Raw genomic sequence first — 19472 nt, 5'->3', positions numbered from 1 at the left:
ATTAGGACCCTTCTGCTGGTGCTTAAATAATTATTGGTATTGTTAACTGTTCCATCTCTGTATGTCTATAAACATAAGAGATTCTGTAGATGCTAGAAATCCACAACAACACATTCAATGGCATGCAAAAGTTTGGGCACCCCAGTCAAAATTTCTGTTACTGTGAATAGCTAAGCGAGTAAAAGATGACCCGATGTCCAAAAGGCATTAAGTTAAAGATGACACATTTCTTTAATATTTTAAGCATGATTACATTTTTTATTTCCATCTTTTACAGTTTAAAATAACAAAAAAGGAAAAGGGCCCGAAGCAAAAGTTTGGGCACCCTGCATGGTCAGTACTTAGTAACACCCTCTTTGGCAAGTATCTCAGCTTGTAAACGCTTTCTGTAGCCAGCTAAGAGTCTTTCAATTCTTGTTTGGGGGATTTTTGCCCATTCTTCCTTGCAAAAGGCTTCTAGTTCTGTGAGATTCTTGGGTTGTCTTGCATGCACTGCTCTTTTGAGGTCTATCCACAGATTTTCAATGATGTTTAGATCAGGGGACTGTGAGGGCCATGGCAAAACCTTCAGCTTGCCCCTCTTGAGGTAGTCCATTGTGGATTTTGAGGTGTGTTTAGGATCATTATCCTGTTGTAGAAGCCATCCACTTTTCATCTTCAGCTTCTGTTTTTTAAACTGACGGTGTGATGTTTGCTTCCAGAATTTGCTGGTATTTAATTGAATTCATTCTTCCCTCTAATAGTGAAATGATCCCAGTGCTACTGGCTGCACCACAAGCCCAAAGCATGATCGATCCACCCCCATGCTTAACAGTTGGAGAGGTGTTTTTTTTCATGAAATTCTGCACTCTTTTTTCTCCAAACATACCTTTGCTCATTGCGGTCAAAGAGTTCTATTTAACTTCATCAGTCCACAGGACTTGTTTGCAAAATGCATCAGGCTTGTTTAGATGATCCTTTGCAAACTTCTGACACTGAATTTTGTGGTGAGGACGCAGGAAAGGTTTTCTTCTGATGACTCTTCCATGAAGGTCATATTTGTGCAGGTGTCGCTGCACAGTAGAACAGTGCACCACCACTCCAGAGTCTGCTAAATCTTCCTGAAGGTCTTTTGTAGTCAAACAGGGGTTTTGATTTGCCTTTCTAGCAATCCTACGAGCAGTTCTCTTGGAAAGTTTTCTTGGTCTTCCAGACCTCAACTTGTCCTCCACTGTTCCTGTTAACTGCCATTTCTTAATTACATTATGAATTGAGGAAACAGCTATCTGAAAACACTTTGCTATCTTCTTCTAGCCTTCTCCTGCTTTGTGGGCATCATTTATTTTAATTTTCAGAATGCTAGGCAGCTGATTAGAGGAGCCCATGACTGCTGAGTGTTGGAACAAGGTTTGAGTCAGGGTATTCAGAATGCTTTGAAATTTGCATCACTTGGCCTTTCCTAACGATGACTGTGAACAAGCCATAGCCCTATCAAGCTAATTAAGGTCTGAGACTTGGCAAAAGTTATCTGAGAGCTCAAATCTCTCGGGGTGCCCAAACTTTTGCATGGTGCTCTTTTCCTTTTTACCACTCTAAAATTGTACAAAACAAAAATAATACACTAATGTTAACGGTGACTGGTGGGGTACCACAAGGCTCAGTGCTGGGACCCCAGTTATTTACAATATCTATTAATGACTTAGACGAGGGAATTAAGTGCAGCATCTCCAAGTTTGTGGATGACACAAAGCTGGGCGGCAGTGTTAGCTGTGAGGAGGATGCTAAAAGGATGCAGGGTGTCTTGGATAGGTTGGGTGAGTGGGCAAATTCATGGCAGATACAATTTAACGTGGATAAATGTGAGGCTATCCACTTTGGTGGCAAGAACAGGAAAACAGATTATTATCTGAATGGTGGCCGATTAGGAAAAGGGGAGGTGCAACGAGACCTGGGTGTCATTGTACACCAGTCATTGAAAGTGGGCATAGCGAGAGGATTTGAGTACAGGAGCAGGGAGGGTACTACTGCAGTTGTACAAGGCCTTGCTGAGACCACACCTGGAGTATTGTGTGCAGTTTTGGTCTCCTAATCTGAGGAAAGACATTCTTGCCATAGAGGGAGTACAAAGAAAGTTCACCAGATTGATTCCTGGAATGGCCAGACTTCCATGTGATGAAAGACTGGATCAACTGCAATTTAGAAGATTGAGGGGGGGATCTTATTGAAATGTATAAAATCCTAAAGGGATGGGACAGGCTAGATGCAGGAAGATTGTTCCCGATGTTGGGGAAGTCCAGAACAAAGGGTCACAGTTTAAGGATCAAGGGGAAGCCTTTTAGGACCGAGATGAGGAAAAACTTCTTCACACAGAGAGTGGTGAATCTGTGGAATTCTCTGCCACAGGAAACAGTTGAGGCCAGTTCATGGCTATATTTAAGAGGGAGTTAGATATGGCCCTTGTGGCTAAAGGGATTGGGGGTATGGAGAGAAGGCAGGTACAGGGTTCTGAGCTGGATGATCAGCCATGATCATACTGAATGGCAGTGCAGGCTCGATGGGCCGAATGGCCTACTTCTGCACCTATTTTCTACGTTAATTTTGGTTAAAATGTTGAAAAGAATGTTTCATCTTTAACTTCACAAACACGAGGAAATCTGCAGATACTGGAACTTCAAGCAACACACACAAAATGCTGGTGAACACAGCAGGCCAGGCAGCATCTCTAGGAAGAGGTACAGTCGACGTTTCGGGCCGAGACCCTTCATCAGGACTAACTGAAAGAAGAGCTAGAAAGAGATTTGAAAGTGGGAGGGGGAGATCCAAAATGACAGGAGGGGGAGGAATGGAGCCAAGAGCTGGACAGTTGATTGGCAAAAGGGATATGAGAGGATCATAGGACAGGAGGCCTAGAAAGAAAGAAAGGGGGAAGGGAGCACAGAGGAGGATGGAGAGCAGGAAAGAGATGGTGAGAGGGGCAGAGGGAGAAAAAAGAGAGAGAAAAGGGGGAAAAATAAAAAAAATAAATAAGGGATGGGGTAAGAAGGGAATTTGGGGCATTAACGGAAGTTAGAGAGTCATTTTTACCTTTATGACTTTTGGAAATCATTTCATCTTCTACTCACTTAACTATTCACAGTAACAGAAATTTTGAGCAGGGGCGCCCAAACTTTTGCATGCCACGGTACACAATGCTGGAGGAACCCAGCAGGCCAGGCAGCGTCTACGGAAAAGAGTGAACAGTTGACGTTCTGGGCCGAGATCAGGTCGACCTGTTTTGCTGTCGACGATTTATTCGTTTCCATAGATGCTGCTTGAATTGCTGATTTCCTCCGGCATTTTGTATGTATGTGTGTGTGTGTTGCTCGGTATGTCTATACAGGTTAAGTTCTTAAAAAGCAAAGATATAGCGGCACAAATAGGCTCTTTGGCCCGTTGAGTCTGCTTGTACATCAGAAAGACGAAGAGTCAGAAGGTTAGAGTGAATGTGACGGGCCGAACGACACGTTTCTGTGCTCTACTACTTCTAGTCTACGATATTAAAATGCCAAATGAAGAAAGCATAATTCACATATAACTGGCATCGGCATTCGCGCGGCGAAAGGGGGCGAGGGAGGGAAGGTGAGAGGGAGGGGGAGAGAGAGGGGTGAGGGAGGGGGAGAGAGGGGGGTGAGGGAGGGGGAGAGGGGGGGTGAGGGAGGGGGAGAGAGGGGGTGAGGGAGGGGGAGAGGGGGGTGAGGGAGGGGAGAGGGGGTGAGGGAGGGGAGAGGGGGGTGAGGGAGGGAGAGAGGGGGGTGAGGGAGGGAGAGAGAGGGGGGTGAGGGAGGGAGAGAGAGGGGTGAGGGAGGGAGGGGGGAGTGAGGGAGGGAGGGAAGGCAAAAGGATAGTGACTATTTCAGAGTCTGCCTTTAAGACTGCAATCGTGAAGGGTGATTAAACCAGAGGAGAGACGATTCTTACCTGGAGAACGTGCCCAATTCTCTGACTTGTTCCGGGCAGTTTCGCGTTTTAGAGCCCGGAAATGCAGATCTCAATTTTACGGGCGAACGTGCCGAACTCACGCAAAAAGTACGATCTATCTAATGTTTGCTATTTAAATATCAAGCACAAAATAAAACACGACCCCCCCCCCGCCCCGCCAGTAACTTGTATGGGTGGAGAGATACGTGGGGCTGGGCGTGCCAAATTTTTGCTTCATAAAAAATGTGAATGATTGTACAAACCACAACATGCTGGGAGGAAAGGTATTTGGATGTATTGCAGCGTTCGTGTAAGAGTTGGTTACAACTTCGCACTTACTGACAATGATGAGTTGGAAGAGTCATCGTTTGTTCAAACATCATTTGTGACATGCGCCTCCTTAAGTGTGATTGACACCACAATAATGAGAGAGAGAGAGAGAGAGAGAGAGAGAGAGAGAGAGAGAGAGAGAGAGAGAGAGAGAGAGAGAGAGAGAGAGAGAGAGAGAGAGAGAGAGAGAGAGAGAGAGAGAGAGAGAGAGAGAGAGAGAGAGAGGGGGTGAGAGAGGGAGGGAGGGAGGGGGTGAAAGATGTGGGGAGGGGAGGTGGGAGAGAGAGAGAGAGAGAGAGAGAGAGAGAGAGGGGTGATACAAAGAGGGGGAAGGGACAGGGCGGGAGGGGGGAAGGGGAGAGAGGGGTAGAGGAGAGAGGGGAGGGGGAGAGAGGTGGAGGAGAGAGGGAATGAGGGGGATGGGGAGAGGGAGGGCAGGACAGAGGGAGGAATGGAGCGAGGGGGAGAGGTAGGGAGGGGAGGGTGGGGAGAGAGAGAGGGACGGGGAGGGAGAGAGGGAGGGAGGAGGAGAGAGGGGGTGAAAGAGGGAGGGGGAGGGAGGGGAGAGAATAGGTGGGAGGGAGGGGAATGGGGAGAGGGAGGAAGGGGGATGGGGAGAGGGAGGGAGGGGATGGCAGGAGAGAGGTGGGAGAAGGGAGGGAGGGGTGAGAGAGGGAAGGGGAGGGGAGAGGGAATGAGGGGGATGTGGAGAGGTACAGAGGGAGGAATGGAGGGGGGAGGGAGGGAGAGGGTGGGGGAGAGAGAGGAAGGGTGGGGAGAGGTGGGGGCAGGGGGAGTGGGAGAACGAGGGAGGGAGGGAGGGGAGATAGAGGGAGGGGAGAGGGAGAAAGGGGAGAGAAGGAGGGAGGGGGGAGAGGGAGAAAGGGGAGAGAAGGAGGGAGGGGGAGGGAGGGGAGATAGAGGGAGGGGAGAGGGAGAAACGGGAGAGAAGGAGGAAGGGGGAGAGGGGGAGGGGAGAAAGGGAGGGAGCAGAGGGATGGAGCGATGGGAGAGGTGGAGAGGGAGGGAAGAAGAGAGAAGGAGGGAGGGGGAGAGAAGGAGGGAGGGATTGGGGGAGAGAGGGAGAGAGAGAGATGGAGGGAGGAGAAAGAGAGAGGGGGAAGAAAGAGAGAAGAGAGATACTGCTGAAGGAAGGTGGGGTCACTCCAATGTCAGCAGAACTAATGATGGCATTTCAAACTCTGAAATGTCTGAGAATTTTTTTCTTCATCTATGTTTAATTATTAAAGCTAACATTTATTTGCAGCTTAAACAAGGTGTTCAGTGGGCAGAACTAATGGTTAGCACAACGCTTTATAGTGCTAACAACCCAGAATCAATTCCTGCCACTGCCTGAAAGTTCTTTGTACGTTCTCCCTGTGACAGCCTGGGTTTCCTCTGGGCGGGTGTTTGGTTTCCTCCCATAATCCAAAGATGTACCTGTGGGTGTGTTACTTGGTTATTGTAAATTGTCCCTTAATTAGGCTAGGATTAATTCCGGGGTTGCTAGGCGGTGCTGCTCGAAATGCTGGTAGGGCCTGTTCCGCGCTGCATCCCAATAGAAGAGTAATAAAGGAATCCCTGCAAGCTGCCTACATGCTACATCTGCCCATTCGCCTCCTCCCTCCCCTCCATTCACCTCCTTCCTCCCCTCCATTCACCTCCTCCCTTCCCTCCATTCACCTCCTCCCTCCCCTCCATTCACCTCCTCCCTCCCCTCCATTCACCTCCTCCCTTCCCTCCATTCACAGCCCTAAAGTCTTGTCAGGTGAGTCAACATTTCACCTGTGAATCAGGTGGACTCGTCTATTGTGTCCACTGATCCTGATACGGCCTCCAATGGGTGAGACCTGTTGCAAATGGGGGGACCGCTTTGTCGAGGACTTCCGCTCCATCCACCAAAAATGGGACTTCTCGGTAGCCAAACATTTTAATTCCAGTTCCCAGTCCAACTTGTCAACCCATGGCCTTCTCTTGTGCCAAGATGAGGCCACCCTCAGGGCAGGGAAGCAAATTCTTATATTCCATCTGAGTAGCCTCAAACCTGATGGCATGAATATTGATTACTCCTTCCAGTAAACAAATCCCCCCCCTTCCTCTCTTCCCAATCTGACCTTTTACCCCTTCTCACCTGCCTATTACATTCTCCTGGGTCCACTCCTCCTTCCCTTTCAACTATTGTCCACCCTCCTCTCCTATCAGATTCCTTCTTCTCCAGCCCTTTGCCTTTCCCACCCACCTGGCTTCACCGATCACCCTCCAGCTACCCTCTCACCTCTCCCCTCACCTTTTTATTCTGGCAACTTCCCCCCTTCCTTCTCAGTCCTGAAGAAGGGTCTCAGGCCGAAATGGTGAATGTTTATTCTTTTCTGTAGATGCTGCCTGACCTGCTGAGTTCCTCCAGCGTTTTGTGTGTGTTGCTTTGGATCTCCAGCAACTGCAGACTTTCTCATGTTTGAAATAAAAGTATTGATACATCTGTAAGTTAAGATGGTGTACAGTCTGCCCTTCCTCATGGAAGACATTACAAGATTGAAAGATGCTAGGTAGGCAATTGCAATGTATTTTACTTAAGGTGATAGAACAATCAAATGGACTACATTATCCTAGATGGCAATTAAAATTCTTATAAAGCAGTTGTGGTGCTGAGAAACATCCTAGGATGTGCTGGGACATATCATCCATGATGTAACCTGGGGTCATTAGATGTTTTGGGTCTTTCAACATCAGACACCGTCACCTAGGTGACCCAGCCAGGATTGATCAGGCCCCGACTTGTGTCCCAGCAGCACCGGGTCCATGGGTCACTCCTCTTGATTCACAGCCATCTGGAGGTTTGCTCAGCAGCTTCTGAAGATGCTGATGGCTCTTTTCTTTGCAGCCCCTGCAATACCAGAGGGAGGGTGGTTCTGTCCAGCAAGCCGCTAGGAAAACCTCTACACCCCAGCTCTATAGGTTCACACCCCTGTCACTGGCACTGCTCTACCAGCTCCTTGTATCTGCAACACTCACAACACGCTGGAGGAACTCAGCAGGTCGGGCAGCATCCATGGAAACGAACAGTCAATGTTTCGGGCCGGAACCCTTCCAGCCTTCCAGACCTTCTCCTTCTGGTAGAACCTACCGGCCTTCTCCTTCCCACCCTCCCCCCACCTTCTTTATAGGGCCTCTGCCCCTTCCCTCTACAGTCCTGATGAAGGGTTCCAGCCCGAAACGTCTGATCTTTTCCATGGATGCTGCCCGACCTGCTGAGTTCCTCCAGCATGTTGTGAGTGTTGCTTTGACCCCAGCATCTGCAGATTATTTTGTGCTCCTGGTATTTGGCTTTCTTACGCTGAATTGCCCCCTCAAACCAGTCCACTCAAGACACTGTCAGTTCTACCATGGCCACCTCCTTTGACACTTGCTATACATTGAACCACACAAAAGTAATTTCCTAACCAGGTCCCTTAAGAAGGCAGATGTTATAGCCTGATCTACTGTATATTTTTAGCAAAGGGGCTAACAATGTGTATATTTTCTACTAGCTAAGCCCTGGCCACCCCATTGCCTAGTCTCACCAAGTATTCTTTTTAATATTTGAATCAGTATTCCAACAAAACTAGTAATAATGAAGGAAAAAGAGAGAATAGATTGGGGTTTGTGACTCAACTAATGGTATAAATACTTTCTGACATATATTATGGTAAAGGCATGATCTTGCATCACTGGATGCCACCGTAGTGTAGTTGGTAGTGCAACGCTATTACAGCTTGCAGGTTGGGGTTCAGGGTTCAATTCCAATGCCATACGTGTGCGTCCTCCTTGTGGAGTGTACGGGTTTCCTCCAGGTGCTCTGGTTTCTTCCCACAATCCAAATACATACCGGTTAGTAGGTTAATTGCTCATTGTAAATTGTACTGTGATTAGGCTAGGGTTAAATCAGGGGTTGCTGGGCAGTGCGATTCAAAGGCCTATTCCACGTATCTCAAGAAATACGTAAATTCCAAAAATATATATGTAAAGGTATGACTTAACGTAACCATTTAACATAACACCAAAATATCTGAAAGGCGCAGATGAAATTTGTTGAGATCAGGCATGACCGCAAAGATTTTGACCTTATTGTTTACAGAAATATAGCTTGTACACAGCTAAAATAACTGGAAAGGTTGGTAAGAGCTGAGATAGTCCCAGACATTGGACACTACTTGGAACCTAAGGAAGAACGATAAACTTTGACACAATGCAAATTAAATATTACGCAAGAATAAGCAGATAACAAATATTGTTAGTCTCTGATGACCTCAGTCTAAAGAACTCAATTCATTGAACAGGGAGCAAGGGGGAATTAGTTCCAACTAATGATTAATCACTGATATTTGTACTCACAGCTTAAAACCATTATCTGAAACTCAACGAGAGACTGCGGGTGATATTACAGCTTCAGTGAGACGTTGTCCTAGCAAGAGACTTAGTTTGAGAATGAAAGTACTGTAGAAGATGATGTACAATCTCTGCTCCATCCAGCAAAAGTGGAACGTCCTGGTGGCCAAACATTTTGATTCCCATTCCCATTCTCATTCCAACATGTCGGTCCACAGCCTCCTCTTGTGCCAAGATGAGCCCACCCTCAGGGTAGAGGAGTAACACCTTGTATTCCATCTGGGTAGCCTCCAACCTGATGGCATGAATATCAATTTCTCCTTGTAAAAAAAAAATTCCCTCCCCTCCCTTCTTCTTCTATTTTCACTCTGGCCTCTTACCTCTTCTCACCAGCCTGTCACTTCCCCCTGGGTCCCCTTCTCCTTTCTTTCTCCTGTGGCCCAGTCTCCTCTCCTATCAGATTCCTTCTTCTCCAGCCCTTTATCTTTCCAACCCACCTGTCTTCACCTATCACCTTCTAGCAATGGTCCTTGCCCTCCCCCATCTTTTTATTCTGGCATCTTCCCCTTTCCTTCTCAGTCCTGAAGAGAGGTCTCAGCCCAAAATGTTGATTGTTCATTCCTATAGATGCTGCCTGACATGCTGAGTTCCTCCAGCATTTTGTGTGTGTTGCTTTGGACTTCCAGCATCTGCAGACTTTCTCCTGTTTCTGATGTACAATCTGTTAATAGACCCATGGGGCACTTCAACCTATCTAATCCGTGCTAACCTGTTTTTCTGCCTAGTCCTATCTACCCACATCTGGACCATAGACCTTCATACCCTCTTAACTGTATACTTATCCAAACAGCTCTGAAAATTTGCAATTGACCTCAGCCTCATTTTCCACTGGAAGCTCAGGCCATACCTTCCCCACCCTTTGAGGGAAGATGTTTCCCCTCAGATTCCCCTTAAATATTTCACTTCTCACTCTAAACCAGGGGTTCCCAACCTGGGATCCATGCACCCCTTGCTTAATAGTATTGGCCCATGGCATAAAAAAGGTTGGGAACTCCTGCCCTAAACCTATGACCTCTAGAACTATTCTCACCCCACATCAGGGGAAAAAGTCTGTACTTATCTACCCTATCTATACTGCTCATAATTTTGTATACCTCTATAAGAGCTCCACTCATTCTCCTACATTCAAGTAAATAATGTCCTAACTTTCTCTATAACTCTGTTCCTCAAGTCTCGGCAACATCCTTGTAAATTTTCTCTGCACTCTTTCAAGTTCGTTGATATTTTTCCTGGAGGTAGGTGAGCAGATGCACCACAGTCCTCCAACTTCTGCCTCTAATTCGTCTACTCAACTTAGTTTCATAGCTATCAAATATGAATTATTCCTCACAGAAGTTAAGTTATAACAAATCATTCACCACAGTAGTGCGGCGTTCTGCACGATGTTACAGCTCAGGGCGTCGGAGTTTAGAGTTCATATCAGTCATCTTCTGTATGGAGTCCGTATGTCCTCCGCATGGAATGCTTAGGTTTTCTCTGGGTCGTCTGGTTTCCTCCCACAGTCCAAAGACGCCTGGGGGTAGGTTAATTGTAAATTGTCCCGTGATTAGGTTAGGATTGAACCAGGGAAAAATCAAAGGTTGCTTGTTGGTGTGGCTTGAAGGGCCCGAAGGGCCTATTCTGCACTGTATCTCCAAATCAATAAATAAAAGATTTGCTGTCAATGACTCTATCACCTTTGTCTCATCAGGTGTTCTTCTTTCTTGTGAAGATAGTGTCTCTGCAGCAGCAAAGAGAAAATTTGACAAACAAGAACAATGTGGGAATATTTAAAACCACCCTCAGGAATATTCAATTAAAATATAATTTACAATGAAATAAAAAGCAAACCTATGAAGTGTTTCAGGAACTTCACAAAAAGGTCAAAATTCAGGAATGAGAAGGTAGGTTAAGAAATATAAGCAGGTGAAGGCTATTCAGCCCATCATATTGGCTCCCCATTCAACAAGACTGTTCATTACTCTTTACCTCAGCCTCATTTTCCAGCATAATTCCATATCCCCTGAAAAGAAAACACAAAAAGTAGAGTACTGTGCAGAAGTTTTAGACACATGTATCTCAGTAGGTGGGTGGCAGAATGTAATATGTCTCAAGCAATGAAGGTGTAAGGCGTTCCTTCTCTCCACTAGGCTGTGGGTCACCCTGGGCAAGGTGTAGCCCCCTGATCAGGGTCATGTGAGTCATGAGAGCTGGAGGTAGACGGTCGTACGAGCAGCTGGAGCATATCACAAGTCAAGGTTAGATGACCACAATTTCTGAAGAGTAATGGCTGGGAACACCGATCTTGTAAAGACACTGCCTAGAAGAAGGCAATGGCAAACCACGTATGTACAAAAATGTGCCAAGAACAATCATGGTCATGGAAAGACCATGATCGCCCATGCCATATGACATGGCACGTAATGAACGAATGAATGAAAATAACTGGAGAGCCTAAAACCACTTGCACAGTACTGTAGTAATTTTATGTATTGCACTGTACTGCTGCTGTGAAAGATAACAACTCTCATGACGTACAAGAGTGATGATCAATCTGATTCTGATGTGGAAATCTACTCTGGGCTGAGTTGGAAGGGGACAGGGAGAGGGGAATCACGGTTGGGAAAAGGGGAAGGGAGAAGGGAGGAAGTGGGAAGCAACAGAGAGACATTCTGTAATGTTCAATAAACCAATATTTGGAATCAAATATCCTTGCCTGGTATCTCAGGGCTCGGTGTGTCTGCACCCACACGACCCTCCACCCCTGGCACTCCTCCTCTGCCACCTGTCCCACACCCCTCCCTTGGCGCTCCACTGTCACCATTCCCAACATCCTTTGCTCCCACCAGATTTACAAACTCACTCTCTGTTCCACGTTGACAAATACAGTACTGTGCAAAAGCCTTAGACACCCTGGCTGTTAGTTTTTGTGAGAAGGAAGGGGTTTGGGGTTTGCTGTTTTATATGTGGGCAATCCGTTAGTTTTGTGTGAGGAAGGGGCTTGGGGTTTGCTGTTTTATATGTGGGCGATCAGTTAGTTTTGTGTGAGGAAGGAGCTTGGGGTTTGCTGTTTTATATGCGGGCGATCAGTTAGTTTTGTGTGAGGAAGGGGTTTGGGGTTTGCTGTTTTATATGCGGGCGATCAGTTAGTTTTGTGTGAGGAAGGGGTTTGGGGTTTGCTGTTTTATATGCGGGCGATCAGTTAGTTTTGTGTGAGGAAGGGGTTTGGGGTTTGCTGTTTTATATGTGGGCGATCAGTTAGTTTTGTGTGAGGACTGGGTTTGGGGATTTGCGGGTTGCGTGTTTTGTTTCTTTTTCTTTTCCTTTTTCATGTGGGGGGGAGTTGATGCCTTTTCTTAAACAACTATCTTTCTTCTGTATTTCATGGCTATCTGGAGCAGACGAATATTAGAGTTGCATTATACGTGCATACTTTGACAATAATATGAACCTTTCAACTTTTGATATATTTGCCTAAGACTTTTGCACAGTACTGTACAGACACAGTGAAGAGTAATAAAAAGAATGAATACAAATGGAACGCAAGAGCAGTCCACTTGCTTCCTTAAGTGTGCTCACCATTTAGAAGATACAAGTGCTTAAAACTGACAAAAAATTTTGAAAATCAACAAAATGGAAAATTCTGAAAACATTGAGCAAATAGGCCAGACAAAATAAAAACATTTCAGTTTAATAACGTTTCTTCCACACTGGTAAAAATCAGAAATGAAATGAGTTTTAAGGGGTATGGTCAGAGAATGTCTGTAATGTTTGTATTTGTATTATACTTACAACACAGGAGTCCATTCACCCTATTGAATATTTTATGGTGTATTCTGGAGTTATGGAATATAGAAAATATTAACTTCAACAGCAACCAGTCTTCAGACCTGAATGTAGATTGTAGATTGAGTTTAAAGTGCAGGTCAGAACAATGGTGTTCGTGGAGCTGGAGACTGCGGCTGATGGCAAATCAGGAAATATCTCATCGACCTGAGTTGTCTGCATATGCATGAATGCAGCTTAGAGACAGCTGTGATTACAGAGACTTGGATGGTGCAGGGCAGGAATGGCTACTTCAAGTGCCAGGCTTTAAATGTTTCAGAAAGGATAGGGAGGGAGGCAAAAGAGGTGGGGCGTGGCTCTGTTGATCAGAGATAGTGTCACGACTGCAGAAAAGGAGGAAGTCATGGAGGGGTTGTCTACAGAATCTCTGTGGTGGAAGTTAGGAATAGGAAGGGGTCAATAACTCTTTTGGGTGTTTTTATAGACCATTCAATAGTAACAGGGACATCGAGGAGCAGATAGGGAGACAGGTTCTGCAAAGGAGCAATAATAACAGGGTTGTTGTGGTGGGAGATTTTAATTTCCCAAATATTGATTGGCATCTCCCTAGAGTGAGGGGTTTAGATGGGGTGGAGTTTGTTAAGTGTGTTCAGGAAGGTTTCTTGACACAATATGTAGATAAGTCTACAAGAGGAGAGGCTGTACTTGATCTGGTATTGGGAAATGAACCTGGTCAGGTGTCAGATCTCTCAGTGGGAGAGCATTTAGGAGATAGTGATCACAATTCTATCTCCTTTACCATAGCATTGGAGAGGAATATGAACAAATAAGTTAGGGAAATGTTTAATTGGAGTAAAGTGAACTATGAGGCTATAAGGCAGGAACTTGGAAGCATAAACTGGAAACAGATGTTCTCAGGGAAACGTACAGAAGAAATGTGGCAAATGTTCAGGGGATATTTGCAAGTGATTCTGAGCAGGTACTTTCCAATGAGACATGGAAAGGATGGGAATTTTCAAGGATGTTGCCAGTACTGGGTTATAAGGGAAAGGATTTAAAAGTGTCTCTTTTAAATCTTTCCCCTCTTATCTTGTGCCCTCTAGTTTTGGATTCCCCAACCCTGGGGAAAAAAGAACGATGACCATCTACTTTATGCATATCCCTTTTATCTCAGCCCTCCAGTCCAGGCAGTATCCTCATAAATCTCCTCGGCAGCTGGACAATGTCTCTCCTGCAACAGGGTGATCAATATTCAATGTACCAATAACTTGTTAACTGCAACATAATATCCCTACTAAACTTGATACCCTAATTAATGAAGGGCAGCATGCTAAATGCCTTCTTCACCACCATGTCTACTTGTATGGCCACTTCTGACGAACTGTGCCTTTACACTCCCAGGTCCCTCTGTATCACACCATGTCCTGCCAAGCACTGTATCGGTCCTAACCTGGTTTGAATGTTCAAAATGCATCACCTCATTCTGAACCAAGTTGAAGACCATTTTGCCATTCCTCAGTGCATCTCCTTAATTGATTTAACATTTCTTTGTAATTCATTCTCAACAACACCTCTCCTTATTTAGTATCTTCAGCAAACTAGCTAATCATTCCATACGCATTCAACATCCAAATTATTGACATAAATAATAAATAACAGAGGTCCCAACACTGGCCACTGGGGCAACCCACTAGACACAGGCCTCTAGTCAGAGAATTGCCCTTAAACCAATACCTCTGCTTCCTACCACGGAGACAATTCTGAATCCACTACACTGGCTTTCCCTGTTTTATTTTGTTTTGTGGCTGTCTGTGGGGAAGACAAATCTCAGGGTTCTATTCTGCATACATACTTCAGTAATAAATGTACTTTGATCATTGGATCTTTGAACCAAAACCTTTCAGATCAGCCTGCCATGTGGGACCTTGTTGGCGCGTGGCCAAGTGGTTAAGGCATCGGTCTAATGATCTGAAGGTTGCTAGTTCGAGCCTTAGCTGAGGCAGTGTATTGTGTCCTTGAGTAAGGCACTTAACTACACATTGCTCTGTGACGACTCCGGTGCCAAGCTGTATCGGCCCTAGTGCCCTTCCCTTGGACAACATCGGTGTCGTGGAGAGGGGAGACATGCTGCATGGGCAACTGCCAGTCTTCCATACAACCTTGCCCAGGCCTGCGCCCTGGAAACCGTCCTAGGCACAAATCCATGGTCTCACGAAGCTAATGGATGCCTATAAGTGGGACCTTGTCAAAGTCCTTACTAAAGTCCACATAGTCAATATCCAATGCCCTATGGATGCATCAATGCTGTTCTCTCAATTATTTTTACTTCAACCTGTTCTCTCACATATGCAGATTGTAATTTTGCTGGTTCTCCCACTAACCACCTTCACAAAGGCTAATGGTCTGTAGCCAATTAACTTAGCAATCAGCAGATGTTATGTTGAAATTGTATAATATATTGATGAGGCCTAATTTGGAGTATTATGTCCAGTTTTGGTCACCTACCTACAGGAAAGATGTAAATAAGATTGAAAGAGTAGAGAGAAAATTTTCAAGGATGTTGCCAGTACTGGGTTATAAGGGAAAATTGAATAGGTTAGAAATTTATTTTCTAGAACGTAGAAGATTGGGGGAGATTTGAGAGAGAGATATATATATTATGAGGAGTATAGGGTAAATGCAAGCAGGCTTTTTTCCACAGGGGTTCGATGAGACTACCTTTAGGGGTTATGGTTAAGGGTGAAAGGTAAAAAGTTTAAGGGGAACATAAGGGGAAACATCTTCACTCAGAGGGTCGTGAAAGTGTAGTATGAGCTGTCTGCAAGTGGAGAATACAGTTTCGATTTCAATGTTTAAGAGAAGTTTGGATAATGTACACAGGAGGGCTGTGGTCTCATTGCTGGCCTTTGGGACTAGACAGTCTGAATGGTTCAGCATGGACAGGATGGGCCAAGCGGCCTGTTTTGTGCTGTATTTTTCCATGACTCTCCCTTTGTTACACGAGAGGAAACCAGGGCATCCAGTGGAAAACATGCAAACTCTGCACAGATGCAGTATTTATCTTTTAATTTTATTTATTTATTGAGATACAGCACAGAAGAAGCCCTTCCAGCCCTTTGAGCCACACCGCCCAGCAGTCCCTGAGTTAACCCTAGCCTAATCATGGGACAATTTACAATGACCAATTGATCTGCCAACTGGTACGTCTTTGGACTGTGGGAGGAAACCAGAGCACCCAGAGGAAACCCACGCGTTCATGGGGGAGAACGTACAAACACCTTACAGGCAGCGTTGGGGAATTGAACCCGGGTCGCTGGTACTGTAAAGTGTTGTGCTAACCACTATACTACCATGTGTCAGGATCAAACACTGATTGCCAGAGCTGTGGGGAATGATCTGTTCCTCCATAAGTTTATAAATTTTAATATGAAACAACAGATTGTATGTTTGTTGAAGAACTAGAAAAGGTGGGTGACATATAACCGTAAATCCTGACTCAAGTCTAAATGACCAGGAATGTAGATTGCGACAATAACTGGATATGACAGACTCAGCAAATGTGGAAATTAATGTTCCCTTAGCTAACAAAGGAATGCTCATGAAAAAATAGGAATTCTATTCCACATGTTAGTACACGACATGTGGCACCAATACAAGGAATGTTCATTCACTGGAGTTACTTGCATTACTAGTGACTAAACCTTAGGCTAGTCACTGGTAGCCTAAAGCATTATCATGACAAGGCAGAGCCAGAAGAAAAGTGTGACTGTCTTTGAATTCATTGTTTTAAATTTTCAGATAAACAATTTTAAGTTAATTGAGACCATCACGTCAGTTATTGAAAGGCCTTGGGGTAGTCTGTTTTTACAGTCATAAAGTCCTACGACTGCCTTTTGATCACTGGTGGGATTGCTCTGTTGCTGGACAGGGAAGATTGCCTTTTGCTCACTGATGGGATTGCTCTGTTGCTGGACAGGGGAGACTGCCTTTTGCTTGCTGGTGCGATTGCACTGCTGCCGGTAAGGGGAGAGGCCACCGCTGTGTTCATAGAATGTTCACCAGGTTTTCTGCATTTTGGATATGGACTTGGCCTGTGGACTTTTTCTCAGTCTTATAGTTTTTTATATTCTGTATTTTTCGCCAGATCGTCCTCATTTTTTGTATGTGGGGAAGTGGTATTTGGGGGTTGATGTGCCTTTTCCATTTTTCTTTGTTTTTTTGTGCGGGGAGGGGTTATTGATGATTATGCTGCTGTTCTTTTCTCTCTTGGTTTCGTGGCTATCTGGAGAAGAAGAATCTCAGAGTTGTATACTTTGATAATAAATGAACCTTTGAACTTTGACAACGTGGGATTCCCCTGGTTTCCTTCCACAGTCCAAAGACGTACTGGTTGGTAGGTTAATTGGTCATTGCAAACAGTTTCATGATGAGGCTGGGATTAAGTCAGGGGTTGCTTGGTAGCGCTGCTCAAAGGGCTGAAAGGGCGTATTTTGCACTATATCTCAATAAATAAATACATAAAAGCTATGTTAATTATGCCTCTCGTAATTTTTAACATTTCTACAAGCTCACTCCTTATTCTCCTATGTTCCAAGGAATACAGACCTAGCCAGGCCAAGCTCTCTCTATAACTCAGGACTTCTAGTCCTGACAACATCCTCGTAAGTCTTTAATGCATTCTTCCCAGTTTAACCACTTCTTTCCCACAGCAGGCTGACCGAAACTGTACACAGTATTTCCAAGTGCAGCGTCACCAATAAATTAATGCCCTATTTCCTTTACTCAGTGTCCGAACTGACAAACGTTAAATGCCTTTTTCTTCACCTTGTCTGTCTGTGACACTGTGTTCAGTGAGGTCTGCATGTATATCGTACTTCTAAGTCCCTCTGATCCCTTACATTTCCTAGTGCTCTACCGTTCATAGAATAACCCCCACACTAGTTTGACTTTCAAAAATGTATCACCTATTAGGGAGCTCTTGTTTCTGTTGTTATTTGCGTGGGATTTCATATTTTTAAGAAGTTGCCAATGAAGTTTTTTGAACCCATTTGCTACAAAAAGAAAGTAATCACTGGCTATCAGATTGCTAAATCAGAAAACCCTGAACATCTGGCTATTTCCCTCACTGCCATCATTAATAATTAACATTTCCACATTTCGGTTGGGTTATTACTCAACTGAACCCTGAATATTAGAAAAATGCCATATTTAAATATTTTAATTTTAAATTGTTCCTTCTGCTTTCTTTCACACAATTCCCTACGTTGAAAAAAAATTGAATGAAATGTTACTTTTATTTAAAATCAGTGTTTGTACACTGAAATCTAACTCAGATTGACAAATTGGAAAGCACTTGAACAAGTATTTCTATTTGTTTGTAATTAATAAAATATCAGGAATGAACATGCACAGATTAATCTGAGGAAATATATGGGATTTTAGAAAAACTAATAATCGATTTGACGTGTTTTTAATTATTTGCTTCGAGCAGGACTTGCAAAATACCAGCAGATGCAATAAACCTCAGGTCATGTACCTTTTATGCAGGCTAATGGTAGCTGATTAAACTTTGACACTATTGATTACCATTTTCCAAAGAGGTGAGGTGGACCCGTAAGAGCTTCAGTACAGATGAGAGTAGCCACGGGAAAGGATCTGTTGACTGATTTTTACATTGAATAAGTTGTAAGTAAACAAGTTTGCATGTTAGACCTTAGTGTTGATGTGAGGTAGTATTTTGAAGTTCAGTATAATTTTAGCAATAGCTATGATTTACTCCACTCTTCTGTCAAGTGTTTCAATTGATCTTGATTGGTCAGGACATGAGGGGATTCAAGGAGAAGGCAGGAGATTGGGGCTGAGAGGGAAAAAGATCAGCCATGACGAAATGTCGGAGCAGACTCAATGGCCCAGATTGCCTAATTCTGCTCCTATATCTTATCATATGGAGTACTTTGCACCAATTTCATAAATTATTTGATATGTGGAAAGCCAAAAAAGTGGTTGGGCTAGCACCAATTATTTGTGGACTATAGATGCCAATTTGGGTCCAAATTTAGTGAGTTTTGTACAAATGTATGTTGGAGGATCAATTGCATTTGAGGATGAGTTGATTAACAGCAACATTGCCAAGTTCCCACAGAGAATCAAGCACTTGGTCACAGGAATGACAGTCCATCGATTTACTGCCAAATTTAGATCTTGGATGACTTCTATGCATTTCTGGATCAAATTAAGTAATATTTCGTGCTTACAAAGTTTCTACAATCTATAGAGAGTAGTGTTTCAGGAATTCAAGGAGTTTGTGTTGATGTGAAAGCTACACAATGTCCAGTTATTCTTATTGGACTGGCAGTGTCATTTGAAGAAGAAAACTAACTTTATTTCTCACATGTACATTGTACATCTACATTGAGCACATCTACATAGAGCGTTGTCACAGGAAAGCAACGTCATTATCAGGGTTCCCCGACACCCAGGTCATGCTCTTTTCTCACTGCTGCCATCAGGAAGAAGGTACGGGAGCCTCAGGACCTACACCACCAGGTTCAGGAACAGTTATTATCCCTCAACCATCAGGCCCTTGAACCAGAGGAGATAACTTTATTCAAGTTCACTCATCTCATCACTGAACTGTTCCCACAACCTATGGACAGTTTCAAGGACTCTTCATCTCATGTTCTCCAATATTTACTGCTTATTTATTATTATTATTTCTTTTTTTTCCTTTCTTTTTGTATTTGCACTCTTTGTTGTCTTTTGCACAGTGATTGTCTGCCCTGTCGGTGCAGTCTTTCATTGATCCTACTATGGTTATCGTATTTATTGAGTATGCCTGTAGTTAATAGTTAAATTAAATTAGTGCAAAAAAAAACGTTGTGAGGTAGTGTTCATGGGTTCAATGTCCATTAAGAAACCAGATGGCAGAGGGGAAGAAGCTGTCCCTGAATCGTTGAGTGTGCGCCTGCGGGCTTCTGTACCTCCCCGCTGATGGTAGCAATGCGAACAGAATGTTC

General features: G+C 44.4%; 2 protein-coding genes across 7 annotated transcripts in view; one reads left to right on the top strand and one right to left on the bottom strand.

The window, feature by feature from the left end:
• Nucleotides 1-4355, bottom strand: part of LOC134348652 (dehydrogenase/reductase SDR family member 9-like) — a 37536-nt gene extending 33181 nt beyond the window's left edge. For 4 of the 5 annotated variants that reach the window (XM_063052378.1, XM_063052380.1, XM_063052381.1 and 1 more), the window contains exon 1: nucleotides 4276-4355. In XM_063052378.1, coding sequence (XP_062908448.1) covers nucleotides 4276-4328 — 53 coding nt within the window. In that variant the 5' untranslated portion in view covers nucleotides 4329-4355. Of the gene's footprint in view, nucleotides 1-3936; nucleotides 4044-4275 lie in introns of those variants that run through there. The other variant, XM_063052379.1, reaches the window with a different exon arrangement.
• Nucleotides 4356-18061: 13706 nt separating this feature from the next.
• The window catches only part of abcb11a (ATP-binding cassette, sub-family B (MDR/TAP), member 11a), a 113089-nt gene continuing 111678 nt past the window's right edge, over nucleotides 18062-19472 (top strand). For both annotated transcript variants that reach the window (XM_063052376.1, XM_063052374.1), the window contains exon 1: nucleotides 18062-18141. The gene's annotated coding sequence lies outside the window, so the exon portion shown is untranslated. The remainder of the gene's footprint in view (nucleotides 18142-19472) is intronic.

This window comes from Mobula hypostoma, chromosome 6 (assembly GCF_963921235.1).
Source record: "Mobula hypostoma chromosome 6, sMobHyp1.1, whole genome shotgun sequence".
NCBI classification, from domain to species: domain Eukaryota; kingdom Metazoa; phylum Chordata; class Chondrichthyes; order Myliobatiformes; family Myliobatidae; genus Mobula; species Mobula hypostoma.
This window is presented reverse-complemented; position numbering and strand designations above follow the sequence as displayed.